The 21,924-nt window shown below is 40.4% G+C and overlaps 1 protein-coding gene across 1 annotated transcript in view; it reads right to left on the reverse strand.

Moving 5' to 3' along the window:
* LOC128615504 (E3 ubiquitin-protein ligase SMURF2) overlaps window positions 1–21,924 on the reverse strand; it is an 86,550-nt gene that overhangs the window by 12,929 nt on the left and 51,697 nt on the right. The window contains exons 7-12 of the mRNA XM_053637660.1: window positions 20,665–20,748; window positions 17,985–18,187; window positions 16,209–16,293; window positions 14,062–14,220; window positions 13,933–13,971; window positions 876–1,065 (exon numbers count right to left, since the gene is read on the reverse strand). Of these exons, the coding sequence (XP_053493635.1) occupies window positions 876–1,065; window positions 13,933–13,971; window positions 14,062–14,220; window positions 16,209–16,293; window positions 17,985–18,187; window positions 20,665–20,748 (760 nt within the window). The remainder of the gene's footprint in view (window positions 1–875; window positions 1,066–13,932; window positions 13,972–14,061; window positions 14,221–16,208; window positions 16,294–17,984; window positions 18,188–20,664; window positions 20,749–21,924) is intronic.

Here is a 21,924-nt window from a genome sequence, read left to right on the forward strand (position 1 = left end):
ATTCGTTTAATTGGGTTTATTTGTCTACTTTTAGGACTTAAAAATCTGATGTTTTATGCAGATATATAGAAAATTCTAAAGGGTTCACAAACTTCCAAGCACTGACGTACATATGGATAAGTTTAGGGTTTTTGTTTCTTTGTTTTGTTTTGTTTTTTTCAAATCCGGGAAATCATTCTTGCAAAATGATTCCATGTTCTTGCATTAGGAGGATGCAGGTTTAAGGAACTGCATTAAAGAGCAGAAGGGTTAAGGAGCTGAACGTTTAATAAGATGCAGGTTTAGCTAATGAGCAGAAGGAGGTTTAAGCCACATTAAATTAGGAAACAATGTTACGGTGCAAAACGGTAAGAAGCTGCATTCAGGAGCAGAAAGTTTATGGAGCTGAGGGTTTGCAGATGTGTTAAGGAATTGAGTGTTTATGGAGTTGATATGCTGAGGAGCACAAACTTTAATGAGTTGCACTACGGCGCTAAAGGTTTAAGGAGCCTATGGTTTCAGGGGACATAATAAGATCCTGACATTTTAAAGATGCAAAGGTTTATGAATCTTTGTCAAGGGGCAGAAAGTTTACGGAGCTTGGACAAGGTGCTGAAGGTTTGAGGAGAAAATGTTATGGAGGAGAATAATTAAGAAGCAAAAGAGGTAGACAGGTTAAAGATCAGAAGTTGTAAGAAAGTGTTAGGAAGCCGTGATAAAGAGCTAAATCTGTGTGAAGGGACAGAAGGGCATTGTTAAGGTGCCAACTGATGAGCTGTGGTAAGGCACACAGGTTTTAAAGAGCAACTTCTTTAATCGGATGGTCAGATGATGTCGAATCGTTTTCTATAACTGCAGAGCTAGAGGTATTAAGGTGCCAAAGTGTTGGGACTTACCTCAAAGATCTCATCTCTACAGAGCTCGATGCGACAGTGGCCAGCCTGTGGTTGCTGCTGAGACAACTCCTGCCTCAACACCTTCAGCTTATGCACCAGATCCCGCTTATACTTGGGAGCAGTTAAACACTCTTCAGTCTCCTCAGGGAGATTACACAGCACAGGCTGCTCCTTCAGCTGGGGGGCACAACTGGAGAGAGACGAAGAGAATGTCATTGCATCCAGTCAAGCCAGTCCTAATGAAGTTCTCACTGCTGTCCCAGTGTCTGATTTAAGTCTGTACCTGCTGGACAAACACTTCAGTTCATCCCCAACACTATTCAGTTATTAAAAGGGAAAAAGAATACAGGTCATATGTGTATCTATGCTTTGGCTGCTCGTGATGCATTTTTAGAAATATCAGGAAAGTTTTTGTAAGTTTTAATTTTTTATTTATTTATATATTTTTTTAGAGCTAGCATAAAAAGAGAATTATAGTCTGCGTCACTGATGCACAACATAAACGCGTACAGGAACATCCATCCGTTTTGTGTACTGCTTATCCTATACATGGTTGCTCAGGGAACTCGGGGCACAAAGTAGGGGACAACACAACCTATCCAGGGCACAATCACGCACACACATTCACACACTAAGGACATGCCAATCAGCCTACAACGCACGTCTTTGGAAACTGGAGTTTCCTCCCTCAGTACCCGGAGGAAATCCCCGAAGCATGGGGAGAACATGCAAACTCGATGCACACAGGGCAGAGGTAGGAATTGAGCCCTCAAACCTAGAGGTGCGAGGCAAATGTTTGAACCACTAAACCACCTTGCCCCCCTGTGTACAGGAACATACAGAGCTAAATACACATATGAGAGTAGACCACCTCACATGGCCACTAGCCAGTCTCTCCAGGACAAAAGAGATGGTTTTGATTTCAGGAGAGAAAAAAAAGCAACCACTCTCCTCTGAACGTCGATGGCATACTTGAACATACTCTGTGGAGATCGTCAAAAGCACCAAATTTCATGGAGGTAGAGAACCTCACCTGGCCCCTCAACACTAGCAAAAAATTTATTTTATTTTTTTTTTTTTTAAATTCTGCAAATTGCATCGCAAATTTTGAAAAAAAGCCGCAGCACATTTAATCATTTTTGGCTGCAACACACATTTTTTTTTCAAATCCTGTACAGACTGACTAGCATGTTTTTTTTTAGTTTTTTTTTTTTAAATATATAGATTTACTTTAAAGAGCTACCAGAAAGCAAGTGGTGAAAATGGGACAGGAACAAAAGAGAAACAAACATTGAAAGAGAAGACAACACACTTAAGTGTAGGGAGAATGTAGAGCCGGCCTTGGTGGTCTCAACCTCACAAAACGGTCTCAATAAAAATCTCTGCCTGCCTTTAGTACCACCTAGGGCAAGCCTCAGGAACTTCCTCCTCTTCATTAGTCATGTGTCAGTGTTAAGAATCGCAAAGGCATGTTATAAAGCATTCATACTGTGTACAGGCCACATTATACAGCACTGTACACAACTCCAATTCTACTCGACACAAACATTATTTTTTTTAAAGATTGTACACTAGTGTGTTCTAAATAACATCCAGCAAACCCAGACTAAAAAAAACAAGGTAGAAATGTGCTAAAACACTGCTCAAATACGAGATGAATTCACTGATCTGACAACTGCTCAGTGGGTGTGGCCTAATATTTTAACGTAAACACTTGATTGACCTCACTCTGAGACTCCCAGCCTGCAACGCAACTCAAACTGCACAAATGGAAGCACTTTGGATTGTATAACTGTACACATACCAGCCTACCCAGTTCTAAAATAGCTTTTTCTCAGGCTGAAACACAGACTCAAAGAGACCATTAAAACATAGTTTTAGTGAAACCTGTTGGGCCGTACATCAAAATGCAGAAATACTTGGAAAGGCACCAAGTGTTCATACTTTGTACTCCATGTCGTGCGAGTCCAAAATGAACTTCATTAGAACGTACTCATGGATTTAGGTTGCTTGAAGCCTTTAGTGAGATAAGGTGTTGGGCCACCATGAGTCTCCAGAACAGATTCAGTGCATATAGAACTTTACCCGAAGGATAAGTCCTGTTCTTCCAAAATAGATTCTCTCAGCTTGGTATTTTGGTGATGGTGGTGGAGAGACCGAACACATTGCTCCAAAGTTCTCGTAGGTGTTCAGTTGTGCTGAGATCTGTCGAGTGTGAAGGTCATATCACATGACTGACATCATTTTCATACTCATCAAAACATTCAGTGAGCCCACATGCCCTGCAGATGCAGCAGAGTCATCCTGGAACAGACCACTCCCACTCCTTTCACTCTAAGTGGACCACACCATGCCAGTAAAATGCCTCACACATCATATCATAATTTTTGGGCAGTGGTTGCTCAGTGGTTACGACATTGAACTTCTGATTGGGACGGGCATGAGTTCAAATCCCAGCACTACCAAGCTGCCACTGCTGGGCCCTTGAGCAAGGCCCTTAAGCCTCAACTGCTCGGTTGTATAAATGAAATGAAACGAAGGCAAGTCACTCTGGATAAGGGCGTCTGCCAGATGCCGCAAATGTAAATTTAGGTAGGAGGACCCACATCAACACATGGAGAACAAAGCATTACGTGTTTGAATAACCATGATTTGAGAATGTTGGTGTTTGTTGGGAAAATCTGGGTTTAGGAGAATGTTGAATTGTATAACGCAATGTTTGTTGGACAACTCTGTTGCAGAAAGCTAATGTTTGCTTGAGAATGTTTGTGTTTATTGTGAGATTTTGTGAGTTGGACAATGTTAAGCACTGGTGGACAACACTGAATGTGAGAAAGAATGTTTCTTGGAGACTGGTGACGTTTGAGAAAGTGCCTGTTGGGAGAAGTGTGGTGTGTGGTTGTTAGACATTGATGAATGTGCTTGTTGGAGAACCATGTTTGTTGCAGGATGTTGATGTTAGCCTGAGAATGTTGTGCGTGTGTGAGAATGATGGGTCTTCATGTCCTTTGCTATATATTGTGGCATTATGGAAACCTAGTAATCCACAAAAAGGCCACAGTCAGTCTACGGGGCCCAAGCAGCAACCGCAGAGACTAAACATCAGCACTTCTGTGAGTGTGGGTTTCCGAATCGGAGCACTGTGCACTATTGCCCACCCTTTCAAACTGAAAATACCCAACAACACTGCGTTTGGTCTGCTCTATTTGGACCAGACCATTAAAAACGTTTCTCATACGTCTGGACGTATTGAGGAGGTGTAATTTAGAAAGGCTCACTGTCAGAGCTCACTCGAGCCAACAAGTGGGTAGCGCCTGAGGTTAGCGACCACAAGCTGCTGGGAGAAAAAGGAAAGAGAAAAAGGGGAAAGCTTTAAACAAACACACAGGGTCTCTGTTGGATGAGACTCCCATGCAGAATAATAAGGTCATTTAGAGGCAAGGTATAATTGGACAGACATTTGACATTCCTTTGGTTAAATTTGGCTGGGGTTGTCCCAAAGGCACTCCTCAAACCATGTCTTCTTTTTTAAACTATGGTACTAACATGTTTTACGCATGATTGCTCATAGCATCTATGGCCTATTTTTATTTTAGAAGTGTTACAGCCTCCACTACCAGTCTGAAATCCAGTGGCAGCTCGTACACCCAGGCAGGTGGGTGGAGCCTAACCATATATAAATCAGCCGTTCAATAAATGTTACTCTTCGTAAAGTCCTCACTCTCAACTTTTTAAATTCCTTTTGTGAGTGACCAACAACTTAAAAAAATGCTTGCTATTTGACAGATATAAGCTGATGTTCTGTTGATCTGCTCACCTTTCCAGATGCTGCACAATTGAGGGGCAGCATGCTCGCTGCTCCATTTAGCGCCATGGAGTCATTATGGAAACTGCAACAAGTGCTAATAGAGGCCCAACGGGGTAAGATTCATGCTGCCCCATGCTTGGGGGAGGAGCAGCGGACAAGACGGTTAATGACAGGGTTGCCAAATTGGGATAGTTTAAAAATACTCTGTGCCTCGGACAAGGCTTTGTTTTATAGGAATGAAATAGAAAGTATTTCCATGAACAATGGCAAACTATAAGTAGAGGCAGTGATGTGTTTATGATGTACAGAATCATTTATGTTGTAAGATATATTGCACAGTGTGGGAGAGGGAGCGGGGGATTACGGTATTGATAATGTCGGTACCTCAGAAATGCGTGTGTACCACAGTGACCTTGTTTCCCCACACAAAGGCTTGTCCATTTCCAAAAGTCTTTGGACTACTTACAGGTCTTTTGTGTGGATTTTTGTAGTTGAGCTGAAAATTTTGCTGAAATCTGGCAAACACACCTGCTGTATCAAACACAATTGAACAAAGGTATGTATAAAACCACTCAGAACAAGCTGCTAGATTATATGTTTGATATCTATATGTTGGCATGTTCTCCCCGTGCTGCGGGGGTTTCCTCCGGGTACTCCGGTTTCCTCCCCCAGTCCAAAGATATGCATGGTAGGCTGATTGGCGCATCTAAAGTGTCCGTAGTGTATGAATGGGTGTGTGAGTGTGTGTGTGATTGTGCCCTGCGATGGACTGGCACCCTGTCCAGGGTGTACCCCGCCTTGTGCCCGATGCTCCCTGGGATAGGCTCCAGGTTCCCCGTGACCCTGAAAAGGAGTAAGCTGTAGAAGATGGATGGATGGATGGATGGATGGATGGATATCTATATGTTGACTCTCAGCTGCCTATTATGGGGCTATGCTAAAGTGTGACAGCCTCTCTTAACTTTGTTTGAGGCTGTGTGGTTATTAGTGTCGCCCTACCCCACCAAAATCTATCCCATGAGCCACTGCTGCTGGAAACCCATGGGTTTGTAAAACAGTACACCTAATGCTAGCACATGGTTAATATGTCCTTATATTAACCATGTCTCAATGCTTAATACTAATGGATAATACATGGTTATTATAAAAACAGGCCTTAGCTTGGCAGACAAACAGCTCAATAGAATTGAATCAAAACACCCCTGTGAGAGGGTCTTTCAGACTTAATTATGTTAGCAATCACAATACATTAATGAAAAAAAAAATCCAGTGATGGTGCTCCTCCTCACTGAAATTGTCTGAATTTAATTACGGATTCAGCATCACTACATTGGTTGCCTATGTGGAGGTCCTTGTAGAGGACCTTTAAATGGACTGGATGACTTGTGGCAATCTACAAGTACAACTGACAAGCAAGTGACTTGTGGTTAGTGACGGATTGTTTTGCCTTGTTTCTTTAAACCATCCTGGAACTCTGGTCCAGTGAACAGAATTATGGGATTGTTATCACAGAGAAGGACACATGTGATGCTACCATCAAATTCAGCACAGATGCCTTCCAAACAGTACAGCCTTTCTCAGGAGCATGCAAAAGTGCCCCAAAATGCTCCATACCCAGCTAATCTTTCAACTGGAACACAGTGATTGTCTAAAGAAGACGTATATATGAAAACACTGGCCCATTTAGGCCCTGTCCACGGATATTTTTGCAAAAACTTGTTTCTTTACGTTTTGGCCTCCCATCCACATGAAAATGGCCTTTTGGTAAAAAAAAAAAAAAAAAAAAAACCCAGGTCAAATGTGGAGACATTTTTGAAATTCAGTGTTGTTGTGTTGACGGGAAAACACGTTATTGAAAACTCTGACATCACAGTATCACGTTGCGGTGTTGCAAAGTTTGTTAACATGTTTGCAGTTTTAATTTCACAGTATTTCTATCTCGTCATCGGTCACACGTGAATCCTTGCGTTCGACATTCTTCTGGTCGTGCTGGTGTTTTTACATGCTCTTAACGTTATTCTTGAGCTGCCTGACATACTATTGCCACCTACTGGACTGGCATGCTCCTGTGAGTGTTTCAAATCAAGAACACTGTTTGCTTGGACAGAAGTTTTTTTCAAAAGCATTCCTATATGCACGGATGGGGCCGTGAACTGGACGGGAACTCATTCCACTGAAGCAGCACTTGTGTGTGCCCTCAGCTCAAGAAGATTGGAATCAAGCCTGAAGATGCCTGCCAATCAAGATCACATCATCTGCTATGTCAAAACGCAATCCATCCAGGAGAAAGAACTCTCAAATCTGCTCCTGGAGAATTTTATGCATTTCTCTGCATGTCCTTCACTCCCCTCTTTGTTAGTGAAACTGCCCTGTGAACTATTGAACTCTCCGGTGTGCCAAAAGCCCACTAAGACTGAATAAACACCAGACTTCTGGGCACTGAGGTGGTGGCTCACATGTAAAACAAACACACATCACTGTACTATCAAAAGACTCTTTATGCAGTGGGCGCCAAGTGTGCACACTACATACCCACATGCTACTTAACAGCGGTGGCGAGTATGCTGTCCCCAGGGTTTGGGCTCCAGTGTGTGTGTGTGTGTGTGTGTGTGTCTGTGCAAGCTATGCACTTTCTCACTGGCCTGATCATCTCTCTTTCCGCTTTAGTCAATGGGGTTGTTCAGAAATTCATTTCAGCAAGAATCTCTGACCTCTTCCCACTTAAAACTTCTTTGGAGTCCAGCTCCAGGAAATCCTTAGAACGCAGACATAGCCACAAAGCAGTTCTATATGAAAAACCGCGGCTGCAGGGCGGAGAATTTAACATATAGCTCTTACAAAAATATCACTAAGACACCGCTGAGACACCACATGTGCATAAAATAACAATTATAATCCCCCCGTCTGCATTTCTGTAGGCACAATGTATGCAGTGTGTATAATCAAGGGGCCAGATTCGGCATCCTGAGGTTGGGACAGGGTAAATGTTCGTGGCCATCTGATCATGGCTGTGGGAAGTGGGGGTACTGAGGATTCATTCAGCTATGAGGCCTAATGTTGCGAACAATGAAAAAAAGACAGCAGTATTATAGAGCAAACTATGTCTGAATCAGGGGTATCCAACTAAAATTTGTGGCTGGGTCCAGTAAGCAAGTTAAAGAACCTAATCCTTAACTCTTACCCTAGTTTCACACTAGCAAAAAAAGCAACAGCCGGCTAGTCATTTTTGTATGTACTTGTGTAAATCAGAGCCACAATTTCAGCAACAGTGAGCAAAAATATTATTTGACTTGAATTTGCAATTTTGTCAAATCTATGAAAATTCTATGTACAGCACAGTAAAGCGACAAATCCAACTGACTGGCTCACACGACTCCTCGGACCAATCTTATGGTGTGTACGGTCCGGCATTTTTTCAGTTCCCCGCTCAAAACTTTAGTTCCTGTTTCAATTAGTTCAGATTTACTGTTGGACCCATATCAGTGGGATATAAGCTTATAATGATGGTTCAAAATTTTTCCCGTCATATACAACCTCTGATTAAATGTGTATAGAGACATTATGAAGAAAAATAGGAAGAAAGTAGAGATGAAGCAGAGATTGCTAGTGTTACTGGTGAGTATATGTTGGTAGTATAATAATAATAATAATAATAATAATAATAAACACATGCATATAGAGTATCTCACAAAAGTGAGTACACCCCTCACATTTTTGTAAATATTCGATTATATCTTTTCATGTGACGACACTGAAGAAATGACACTTTGCTACAATGTAAAGTAGTGAGTGTACAGCTTGTGTAACAGTGTAAATTTGCTGTCCCCTCAAAATAACTCAACACACAGCCATTAATGTCTAAACCGCTGGCAACAAAAGTGAGTACACCCCTAAGTGAAAATGTCTAAATTGGGCCCAATTAGCCATTTTCCCTCCCCGGTGTCATGTGACTTGTTAGTGTTACAAGGTCTCAGGTGTGAATGGGGAACAGGTGTGTTAAATTTGGTGTCATCGCTCTCACACTCCCTCATACTGGTCACTGGAAGTTCAACATGGCACCTCATGGCAAAGAACTCTCTGAGGATCTGAAAAAAAGAATTGTTGCTCTACATAAAGATGGCCTAGGCTATAAGAAGATTGCCAAGACCCTGACACTGAGCTGCAGCACGGTGGCCAAGACCATACAGCGGTTTAACAGGACAGGTTCCTCTCAGAACAGGCCTCGCCATGGTTGACCAAAGAAGTCGAGTGCACGTGCTCAGCGTCATATCCAGAGGTTGTCTTTGGGAAATAGACGTATGAGTGCTGCCAGCATTGCTGCAGAGGTTGAAGGGGTGGGGGGTCAGCCTGTCAGTGCTCAGACCATACGCCGCACACTGCATCAAATTGGTCTGCATGGCTGTCGTCCCAGAAGGAAGCCTCTTCTACAGATGATGCACAAGAAAGCCTGCAAACAGTTTACTGAAGACAAGCAGACTAAGGACATGGATTACTGGATCCATGTCCTGTGGTCTTATGAGACCAAGATAAACTTATTTGGTTCAGATGGTGTCAAGCGTGTGTGGCGGCAACCAGGTGAGGAGTACAAAGACAAGTGTGTCTTGCCTACAGTCAAGCATGGTGGTGGGAGTGTCATGGTCTGGGGCTGCATGAGTGCTGCTGGCACTGGGGAGCTACAGTTCATTGAGGGAACCATGAATGCCAACATGTACTGTGACATACTGAAGCAGAGCATGATCAGTATGCAGTATTCCAGCATGATAACGACCCCAAACACACCTCCAAGACGACCACTGTCTTGCTAAAGAAGCTGAGGGTGAAGGTGATGGACTGGCCAAGCATGTCTCCAGACCTAAACCCTATTGAGCGTCTGTGGGGCATCCTCAAACGGAAGGTGGAGGAGTATAAGGTCTCTAACATCCACCAGCTCCGTGATGTCATCATGGAGGAGTGGAAGAGGACTCCAGTGGCAACCTGTGGAGCTCTGGTGAACTCCATGCCCAAGAGGAGTTAAGACAGTGCTGGAAAATAATGGTGGCCACACAAAACTTTGGGCCCAATTTGGACATTTTCACTTAGGGGTGTACTCACTTTTGTTGTCAGCGGTTTAGACATTAATGGCTGTGTGTTGAGTTATTTTTAGGGGACAGCAAATTTACACTGTTACACAAGCTGTACACTCACTACTTTACATTGTAGCAAAGTGTCATTTCTTCAGTGTTGTCACATGAAAAGATATAATCAAATATTTACAAAAATGTGAGGGGTGTACTCCCTTTTGTGAGATACTATTTATACACACACACACACACACACACACACACACACACATTTATATATATATATATATATATATATATATATATATATATATATATATATATATATATATATATATATATACATACATACATATACACACACACACACATACACACACACATACACTGGTGCTTGATAGTTTGTGAACCCTTTAGAGTGCTCTATGTATTTGCATAAATATGACCTGCATCATCAAGTCCTAAAAGTAGACAAAGAGAATCCACTTAAACAAATGAGTCAAAAATATTATACTGGATCATTAGTTTATTGAGGAAAATGATCCAATATTACATATCTGTGAGTGGCAAAAGTATGTGAACCTTTAGGATTAGCAGTTCATTTGAAGGTGAAATTAGAGTCAGGTGTTTTCAGTCAATGGGATGACAATCAGGTGTGAGTGAAGGCCCGGTTTTATTTAAAGAACAGGGATCTGTCAAAGTCTGATCTTCAGAACACGTGCTTGTGGAAGTGCATCAGGGCACAAGCAAAGGAGATTTCTGAGGACCTCGGAAAGAGTTGCTGATGCTCATCAGACTGGAAAAGGTTATAAAACCATCTCCAAAGTGTTTAGACTCCACCAATCCACAGTCCGACAGACTGTCTATAAATAGAGGGAATTCAAGACCATTATTACCCTCCCCAGGAGTGCTCATCAACAAAGATCACTCCAAGAGTAAGATGTGTAATAGTCCGCGAGGTCACAAAGGAACCCTGGGTAACTTCTAAGCAACTAAAGGTCTCTCTCACATTGGCTAATGTTCATGAGTCCACCATCAGGAGAATACTGGCAACAACAATAACCATGGTGTGCATGGCAGGGTTGCAAGGAGAAAGCCACTGCTCTCCAAATGGAACATTGCTGTCCATCTGCAGTTTGTTAAAGACCAAGCGAGAAGGTTACTGGAAAAATATTTCGTGGACGGATGAGACCAAAATAGAATGTTTTAGTTTAAATGAGAAGCGTTATGTTTGGAGAAAGGAAAAGCACTTCATTTCAGCATAAGAACCTTATCCCATATGTGAAACATGGTGGTGGTAGTATCATGGTTTGAGCCTGTTTTGCTGCATCTGGGCCAGCACGGTTTGACATCATTGATCGAACACTGAATTCTGAATTATACCAGTAAAATCTAAAGGAAAATGTCAGTACATCTGTCCATGAAAAAGTGAGTCATGCAGCAGGTCAACGACCCTAAGCACACAAGTCATTCTACCAAAGAATGGCTAAATAATGAATGTTTTGGAACGGCCAAGTCAGAGTCCTGCCCTTAATCCAATAGCATTGTTGGGGAAGAATTTGAAACAAGCAGTTCATGTGTTGAAACCCACCAACATCCCAGAGTTGAAGCTGTTCTGCACTGAAGAATGTGATCAAATTCCTCCAAGCTGATGTGCAGGACTGATCAACACTTGCCAGAAACGTTTAGCTGCAGTTATTGCTACACAAGGGGGTCTCACCAGATACTGAAAACAAAGGTCCACATACTTTTGCAACTCACAGGTATGTAATACTGGATCATTTTACTCAATAAGTAAATTACCAAGTAATTTTTCATCTCACTTGTTTAATTAGCTTCTCTTTGTCTACTTTTAGGACACGTGTGAAAATCCGATGATGTTTTAGGTCATATTTATGCAGGAATGTAGACATTTCGACTTTCAAGCACCACACAAGAACAAAATAATTAACATACACCCAAGTCCTGCCGGTGCTAAGCCTTTTATATACCCAGCATGCACTGCAAACAGAGTATGTCTACACAATCTGGGTGTAAGGTGATTTTCTTTTTCTGGAACCAGTCCTGTGATAAAAGACAGATGGCCCAAGCATCAGCCAGAAATGCGCATGCACAGACACACGCACCTCTCTGATATCTTCCCCAGGCAAAATCCTGAGCCACCCCAGGTGTTACATCTATTCTGTTCTTTAAGATCATTCAAACCTGCAGCCAGGACACACGCTGCATACAAAAAAAAAAATCCCTGGAACAATTAACGTATATCTGAATTGTGCTTCTAACTCCTCAGCTTCTTGATGAGTTTGCGAGTTTGGCCTGGCTGGACCGAATCAGAAATGTAACATACTTACAGACAGATCTGGAAATGAACCCAGAAACAACCACATGTTCCACTATGTGCTTTTAACAACCAGTAAAAGTGTCTTTATGATAGCCAATAAACACTGGGCACACAGGGTGGATACTCTGAGGTTCCAAACACCCTTTTAAAGCACTTCACACATGCTGACATATCAATTTATTTTCTCTGGATTTCTCCCGTACTTACATTTACAGCGACAACTCAATGATTCAGCTCATTTCCTAATTTACAAGTCACTCATGAGTTAAACTGCTTAAAGCCTTATCACAGAGGCAAGTATTTCCCCTTCCACACTGGCCCGGGTGATTAAACATACATTTAAAAAGTTGTTGATTCAATTCTACAATGTGGAGCGGGCATGATGCAACACGATTCGATTCAGTATTGCACTGACGCTTCAGTTTAGTTTTGCATGGAGAAGGTCACAGAGAGGGGAAATAAAGACACCGAAAGAAACACACACTGCCGAAGGAAACTAATTTGATAGTTTCTATATAGTAATACACTAGTAATAAAACAAGCTGTGGTATAGAGACACCCACATCTATTGTCACCACTTTATAACAAACTTTGTAATAAAGCTCTATTCTAATCTATTCTATAAAGTTATCCTATTGGAACAACGCTCTATTTCTTCTATTACACAATAATAAGCTCCAAGTATTCCATTATACTGTATTAAAACTGTTGCATTCTGTTGTACTACAATAGAGCTTTATTTGATTCTACTCCAGTGTATTCTATTGTACTGTAATAAAGCGCTACTGTATTTTATTATGCTGTAATAAAGCACCATTCTTCTCTATTGTAGTGCAATAACACATTTGATTCTATTCTATTGTGTTGTAATACTGTTCTATTGTATTCTATTCCACTGTAAGAAAACTCTTTATTTATTACATTGGATTAAAACTCATCTATTGCACTCCAAAGCTGTATTGTTTTGTATTCCAATTATTCTATTATCACTATTCAATTATACTGTTATTCTATTTTAATGAACGCGCTATCAGAGCTCTGTTGTTTTGCATTCTATTGTACTGTAATAAAACTCTATTGTACAGTCAAAGAGCACTATTCTGCTTTATTCATTGGTATTGTACTGCAATAAACCTGCATTCTATTCTAATCTATTGTACTGTAGTACAGCTCCATTCTAGTCTACTCCATTCTACTGTAGTGTAAAAATACATTTTATTCTAATCTATTTTGTAAAAAAAAAAAAAAAAAGCTCTAATCATTCTATTACACAGTAATAAGCACTATCCAATTCTATTTTGTTTTACTGTGATAAAACTATATTGAACCGTAACATGCCATTCTATTCAATTATACCGTTAGAATTCTATTCTAATTTGTTGGGACTGCGATAATTCTATTATACTGCAGTAGTGTATTGTACTGTAATAAAGCTCCGTTCTACTCTACTGCATTCTATTCTATTTTAATCTAATGTACTGGTTACCTAATGGCTACTGGATTGATTGACTACTTGTGCTGATCATTATTTTCAACGGCTACATCATTACTGCTAAGGCCCAAAGAATCCTACTGACCCTGTAATCACGCAGGGACCTTTGCAAAGTCCAGACTTTCATTTCTCTTTCTAATAACTACTGTGCTTGTGATTAGGTACATTATAGTTACTGAGGAATACGCTCCACTGCAGTTTATTGAACAATATGCTCAAAGATGAATAACAAGTCGGCCATTTAAGGGGATTACAATTAAAAGTTCTGAATCTTAAAAAATTCAGAATAAATAAAAGAGAAGGATGTGGGGTGAGAGGAGAGGAGATCAACAAAATGGAACAAAATGTTTAAGTACCTGAGGTTCGGATTCTCCACACCACGAGATCCACTTGGACTGTTGAAAGACAAAGACAGAAAGACAAATGGTCATCAAGAGTACAGTAATTGTCCAGAGAAGAATAGAGGGCATGACAGTGGTTCTCACTTGAGGACTAAGTGCAAGTTAGCTGAGAGACGCGGGTCTGTGAACTGTGTGGTCCTGTTGTTGTGGTCCACGAAGTACACCCGGCCCGTTGCTGTGTTTCGAATCTCCCAGCCTGGTGGGAGCGGCCCGAGCTCTTCACAGTTCACGTTACTGAGATCCCTACACACACACACACGAAAAAAATGTATGGTGCACAATTTACCACCGTTGTCACTAAACCTACTAGATGTAAAAATGTTAGAACTGATGTTCTATTGATTTATTATAAATGATCGCTGCAATTATTTCTAACCTTAAACTTCATGATCATAAAGCATCGTTTGCGCCGTATGCATCAGCTAGAATGCTGATTTTTGTGATCTTACAATATTTTTGACCAGGCGGTTATAAAATATGTCCGTATTAAGCTGCGTATGATTTTCATATAAAATCACGTTGCTGCCAAAAGGATCCACCAACAACACTTTCTCATTTTAAATAATCCTCACCACTGGAACTTGCTGAACTGGAAATGAGACTGATGAGAGATAACAGACTGCCTGTTAAAGATTTACCGTTTGATGGCTGATTTGTTGATGCTCTATTTGAGCCAGATTCGTGGTTCCTCCCTCCGTCAGTGTAAGCTCAATTTTAAATTGAAAACAGGACTTCTTTTGGCACTTTTAACACAGTTTCTCTTCTGCAGAGATTGATTTACTGATTTAGAGCCCATCTGTTAATCATGTAAAATTCTGTGCACATCACATATGCTATATGATTCCCAACATGTGACATTCGTCTTTGTGTTGAAAATGAAAGGGGTGATTGCTTGAGGTTTTTTTTTTTTTTTTTTTCGGTATTTTCCCCCAAATACACCAAAACCATGAAAGAAAACTTAAAGCTGCTAAAAATGTACTTCTTTTGAATGGAGAGATATAAAAAAAAAAAAACATCGATGATAGGATTCCGAGTTTGAACGTAGACGATGACATAACCATCTCTGGATCGCCTTAAATTTGACTGGAATGTAAATGTTGAATATAATTCTTTCTTCTTATTATTAATAGTAATATTGGATTTGGATGTGTTCATACCTGGTTAAATAAATTGTTAGAGGTCATTATATTCTGACTTATTCTGAAACTATTGAATCTAGTAGATTACGTTAAGTCCTTGTTAACGCAAATCTGCGACCAGGTTAGTACAGGCTAAAATCCAGGTTCGGGTGGAGCATTTGGGCACGCCAACTGAGATTTTAGCGTCCAGGCTAACAACTTGGCGTTAAGTGAGGTGTACTTAGAGTGTACAGGCTCGATAGGGAATTTCCGTTTAGGACAATGTAAAGTTGATCTACTATAAGTCTAAATAGGGTGAAGTCTAAAGCTCTGATTACTGTAATATTCTTCTAGTTAATGTGTACATACGAAACTATGGCATGATTATATAAAGCAAATTTTACTTAGATATTATTTGTCTATCTATGTAGATTTTAGTGGTCATGACCTTTTGGTAAAAATAATGTTAATATAATTAAGTGTTACTATCTAAGGGAACTAAATAAAGTATATTTTTTTAGAAAAGGGCAAGCATGGGGTGGCCATCTAAATAGTATTAGTCAATTACCTCTGGCTAATGACCAAGACTGGCGAGTCTGTGACCGCGAGATCCGCGTACACGACCGGCGCGAGACTCGGAGCGACACGGAATCCGAATGAATGAGCACAATTTAAAAGTATAGGATCAACTAGAATGAATCAATTGTAAAAGATCAAAAGTATCAAAATACAAATAACTAGGAAACAAATACAACATTGAGGTTTCATCAGATATTATTATATAAAGGAACAGCTGCTGTCACAGTTTCACGCGTTACTGAAGTACACTTTTATGCGAGTCATGATGACGGGCTCTTTCGTTTCAGCTCTAACTGAGGAGTCCGTTCGCTGTAAAGTGACCAATCGATCCAGTATTTTGTTAATAAACGCAGAACTCTCCACTTTATCTCTTGTTGCTCTCCCAATTACTCGTACTCACAAGGTCAGAATGATCAGTGTGTGTATATGAGGAAACCTCTAGTGTAATGACAGTGGGGTACAGGTGAACACTTGGGGCTGGACGTACACTCAGGTGTATTATGACGGTGATGATGTGGGTGATTGTGGTGTTACCTGGGCACACGCGGGTCATGCCATGTGCTCACCCCGGTCTGTGTGTGGAGGAAGTAGACCTGGCCCTGTTGTGTGGTTCTCTGCTCTGCACAGGGAGAGAAGAAAAAAAAGAAACACGCTGCTTAAGGTGCATACTTTGTTGACAGGTGTGATGTGAGTTTGGAATGAAGTACCGCTATATCGCCTCCATATCACACTAGGCAACGGGGAAATATGGATGCCTTGCATAAACGAAGACTAAGTTTAGCCATTTAGTGCAAATCTTGCAACCCAGACATTTAGATGCCTAGAGTCTGAAATATTTAGTAAATAAGCACAAGAAAGATGTGTCTACTTTCACAATAAGTGGCACTTTGATGGACATGGCAGATGACCAACCGCAGACCTTTCCCTGACTTGTAGGCAAACGCATCGCCTCGTTTCTCACTGCTTCACATAAAACTCTTCAGTCATTTATTCAGTCTACATCCTGTGAACCTTTTCAAAAATCCAATGAATATTGTGCTCCAAAGAGCTCAGTGTCACGGTGTTCAGAAATGTGCGCATACGCACAGGAGTACGAAAAGCCAATCAGATTACAACCATCAACGTTCTGAAGGTTGTAGCCAGAAAAGCGTACAAAAGATATCAGACTCCAAATTTGTGGTACCCTGACAATGTCTGATTTTATGTAATGTTTGTATTGCCACAACAACGGAACCTCTGAGACCTCTACTAGTATGTTCTAGTTTATTATCTGTCCTGTTAGTGTTGCATTAAGTGCTCATCGTTGTATTGTTTCCCATCACATTATAATAAACTTAGAGGTAATTTATGTATTTTCCTTATTATGAACGCTTCCAATATAGCTCCCCCCACCCCAACATTTTAAGTATCTACCAACATCAGCAAACATCTTAAAGTGCTAAAAAATAAAAAACAGGGAACCTTTGTAATGTGTACCTTGTAACACCATGGAGATGGACTAGTTTTTAGAGCTCTGCATACGCTGAAGAACCTGTGCTCTGAACGTACACAGATGGAAGCAATAAAGGAACCGTCTGAGACGCTGCTGCCTTATAAGGGTACAGAAGTCGATACAAGTCTATACAAACAGGACACTATTTCCCTGGCATGAACATGGTTTAAACATATACACACACACACACACACACATATACACATACATACATACAGACACTTTGGGCCCAATTTGGACATTTTCACTTAGGGGTGTACTCACTTTTGTTGCCAGCGGTTTAGACATTAATGGCTGTGTGTTGACTTTTTTTGAGGGGACAGCAAATTTACACTGTTACACAAGCTGTACACTCACTTATATAATATTTATATATATATATATATATATATATATATACACACACACACACACACACACACATACACTATATATAGTGTGTATATATCACACAATATATATAGTGTGTGTATAAGACACATTATATATATATATATAATGTATATAATGTTATATACCACACATATTATATATATATATATACACACACACACACACACACACACACACACACACACACACATATATACATATACACACACACACACTATAATGTATGTTTATATATATATATATATATAAATATAATGTATATATACATATATACTCTCTCTCATATACACATACATTCACACACACAGAGATTTAAACACTTGACTGGCAGGGTTTCAAAATTTTAATTTATACCCATATTAGAGGTTTGTGTACTAACCATATAACAAGGAAGTTTGTGTGTGTGTGTGTGTGTGTGTACTAACCATATCCCTCAGGCAGATCAGCAGGTGTGTGTAAGTGTGTTCTGCTCATGTAGTTTCTGTGCCTCTGTGAGCGGACACGTCTCTCCTGAGCTCTGGAGTTGGTGTGTGTGATGCCGGAGGCTCCATTAGAACTCAGGATGGGCGTGTTCTCATCCAACAGACAGCTGAGGGGCCGACCGGGATTTGCATAATCTGAGGCGGGCCTGTAGAAGGGGAAAACATGGACAGAGGACATTTGTCGGCAAAAGTACTGTGTCTCTATTCCTGTTTCTGTTATGTGATCTGTGCTTAAGTGTATGCATGCTTAAATCTTACAAAATCTGATGTCTTCTATTATGATCTAAGGCTAATGGCTAAAACTTTTGGTGTTGCTTTACCCAAATTCTACTTTTTTGAGCAAAATGATGTCTGTTTAAAATATTTAAATGGAAAGAAAGTTATTTAATACACTTTCTGGTATCCATCAGAAAAACAACGGCAATTAGTCTCTCCTTCATTTTGCCCAACATGGTGTGAATGTCTCAAGCCCCACCCCCAGACCACGATGCCTGGCCAAGGACTGGGAACCTTTTGTATAAACATTCTGGGTGTGAGGCGGGATAAAAAGCTTGTAATTTTTAAATCATCAGCATGGGTGCATAGTCCTATTGTAATCAATGGCAAAAAGACCCCAAAAAGTCTTTAAGAACACAGCCTTGGGAAAGAGCTTGTTAAAGGAACAATAGTTGACAACTTCCACCATTTCACAACTGCATTTAAACCCAGCACCAACAAGCATAGCCATCACGAATTCCCCTTCCCTGCTTGCGATTGTTCTTTGTCCTGTTTGTGTTTCTGTCCAAGTCCTGTCTCTGCCCAGTCATGACACTGGTTGATTACCCTAATGTGTTCACCTGATCTGTGTCTCACAGTGATTAATCTGGTTATTTCTAACTGCTGTTTCTGTTCCATGTTGTCAAGTCTTCTGTATTATAAAGAAATCCCCGTCTTCTTGATTCTGTAGCGTAAAAATCCCCGAGTGTTGTCTTCCTGTTTTCCAGTCGTGCTGGGGTTTTTTTCTTCTTTTTTTCCCCACGTATTGCCTTCTGATCTTGGATTACTCTTACGTGATGTTACTCACCTGTGTCCTAATCCCTGCTACGGACATTGACCATGATTCCCATATTATCCCTAATAAGGCAAATTTAGGTCGAGGATCTGTGTATACATGCTTCCGATCTTCAATAACTTTACCGTAGCACAATTAGTAGGTGGTCTCGGGTGTCTTTATGTGATTAATCACAGAATTAATACACTGAACATTAATTAATTGCATTGGGCCCTCGCTCTAAATGTTCGATTTAGGCTATAAAACAGATAAAAGGAGAAAAACTGTGGGAAGGACGTGAGACAAGTGTGCATGTGTGTGTGTGTGTCAGAGAGAGAGAGAGGGACAGAGATTAGACTGTATGTGTGTGAGGGAGACAATTACGGCAGATGTGTAGCCAACAAGCTACATGTAATACTTTATTTATTTATTTATTTATTTATTTATTTATTTATTAAACGTAATTGTTTATTTTACAGAACAACACTCACTTACTTTCAAGCACACCTGACGTGTAGCTATTAATATGTAGCGAACATAATCCACCCATACATCCTCCATGTAACCCTAGCCAGCTACAGTAGCTATATTTATATTCTTATTATTTGTTTTTGTTTGTTTGTTTGTTTTTTTGTTTTTAGGTACCTATTCTCAGCCAATTATACTACGGAATATATCAATGATTAAAAATTATTTGTCATGCGAGAGTAGCAGCACGTAATACGTGTCCTTGTTCAGCATATAACCCGCATTTTCTGTGACCTCTTTTGTGTGAGAGAGAAGAAAAAAAAAGAAAACACAGTGTTTGTGTGTGTGCGTGAGAAAGAGCGTTTCAGTCTGCCACCTCTACTTTGGCTTTCGTCTAGCGCTCCCAGACTGACCACAACCACCACATCCATTAGCACCCAGTTATCTGACTGAATTCAGCAGTCATAAACTGGAGCCTGTAGCCATGTGGAGTCAAAACACGCTCTACACACTCCTGTGCAAAATCAATTCACTATTGGCTTACAAAATATTTTCACTGACACCAACGTGCTGTTGAATAATCTAATTGGACAGGGCAGTTACATAAATGGATAACACATGACGTCTCATTCTTTAATTAATACTATTAAAATGGTAATCGCTGGCAAATTGTTGTGATACAAGAGGAATAAAACACTGAGTGTGCTGTTATTGAAACATAACCAGTAACAGGATGGTGTAATGGTGTGGCTGTTACCACCCCATAGAAAATAGTCATTTCTGATTGGCTGTAATGTGTGCATGGTTTTTTTTTTTTCCTTATATTGGATCACCTTTAATGTAGAACAATGTGTACATATTTTTTTTTTTACATAAATATAATCGCAGTGCTAAATCGACGATTTCTGAACGTGTGAAAAAACAAGTCTCACAGCAAAAAAAATTTTAGACACAGCAGTGTGAATTGTTTGGTTTTGCTGGCTTTTTGGCATGGCAACAGTGAAGGAAGTCACCTATATCTTTCTCGGTATAAACAAAGCATGTGTGCGTGTGTGTGTGCGTGCACTTGTGTGCGTGCACACATGGTGAGAAAGTGGAGAGAGAAGATACACATGTTCTCCTGACCTGGTTGGTCTTTCCCATTGTGTTGTCCGTGTGATGTGATTGAGATACTGAATCCTGCCTGTTGCCGTTCTCCTCTCCTCCCAGCTACACACACAGAAAGTTTTTTTAAAATTTCTTACAACATTACAATACAGGCACAGAATTTTTATTGTATGACATTTGTATTAACAACCGTGTAGCAAGAATATTTGATCTAAAGAAGATCGTTGCACTTTTCATATATAAAAGTGTCATTGTGGGAAAGTCATGTGTACAAACCTTCAATGGCCTAATTTTGTGTATATTAACATATTTAACAAATTTAGCATGTTTTCAAACTAATCTCTGTCCATCACATCTGCAACACGCAATGGATATAAAAAGTCTACACAGCCCTGTTAAAATGGTAGTTTTTTTTTTTGTGATGTGTTTTATAAAAAAAAAAAAAAAAAAAAAAAAAAAAAAGAAAGATACTAAGATAAATCATGTCAGAACTTTTTCCACCCTCAATGTGAAATTACAATGTATAAAAATTACGTGAAAAACAATCAAAAACATTTTAGGAAAAAATAGGAAGAAAAAAAAAAATGACCATAACCTGGTTGCTTAAGTGTGCACACCCCTAAACACTTTATTGAAACATCTTTTGATTTTATTACACCACTTGGTCTTTTTGGATAAGAGTCTACTGGCGTGGCACATCCTGACTTGGCGATATTTTCCCACTCTTTCTTACAAAAACATTCTAGATCCATCAAATTGCAAGGACATCTCCTGTGCACAGCCCGTTACGGGTCATAACACAGATTTTTAGTTGGATTCAGGTCTGGGCTTTGGCTAGGTCATTCAAAAACATTGCTTAGTGGGTAGCATGTGCGCCTCACACCTCCAGGGTCGGGGGATCGATTCCCACCGTGGCCCTGTGTGTGCGGAGTTTGCATGTTCTCCCCGTGCTGCCGGGGTTTCCTCTGGGTACTCCGGTTTCCTCCCCCAGTCCAAAGACATGCATGGTAGGCTGACTGGCATGTCCAAAGTGTCCGTAGTGTATGAATGGGTGTGTGAATGTGTGTGTGATTGTGCCCTGCGATGGATTGGCACCCTGTCCAGGGTGTGCCCCGCCTTGTGCCCCATGCTCCCTGGGATAGGCTCCAGGTTCCCCCGTGACCCTGAAGGAAGGATAAGCGGTATAGAAGATGGATGGATGGATGACTTTCTTTTGATTAAGATATTCCTTTGTTGATTTGGATGTACAGTGCTGTGAAAAAGTGTTTGCCCCCATTC

Source organism: Ictalurus furcatus, chromosome 12 (genome assembly GCF_023375685.1).
Source record: "Ictalurus furcatus strain D&B chromosome 12, Billie_1.0, whole genome shotgun sequence".
NCBI classification, from domain to species: Eukaryota; Metazoa; Chordata; class Actinopteri; order Siluriformes; family Ictaluridae; genus Ictalurus; species Ictalurus furcatus.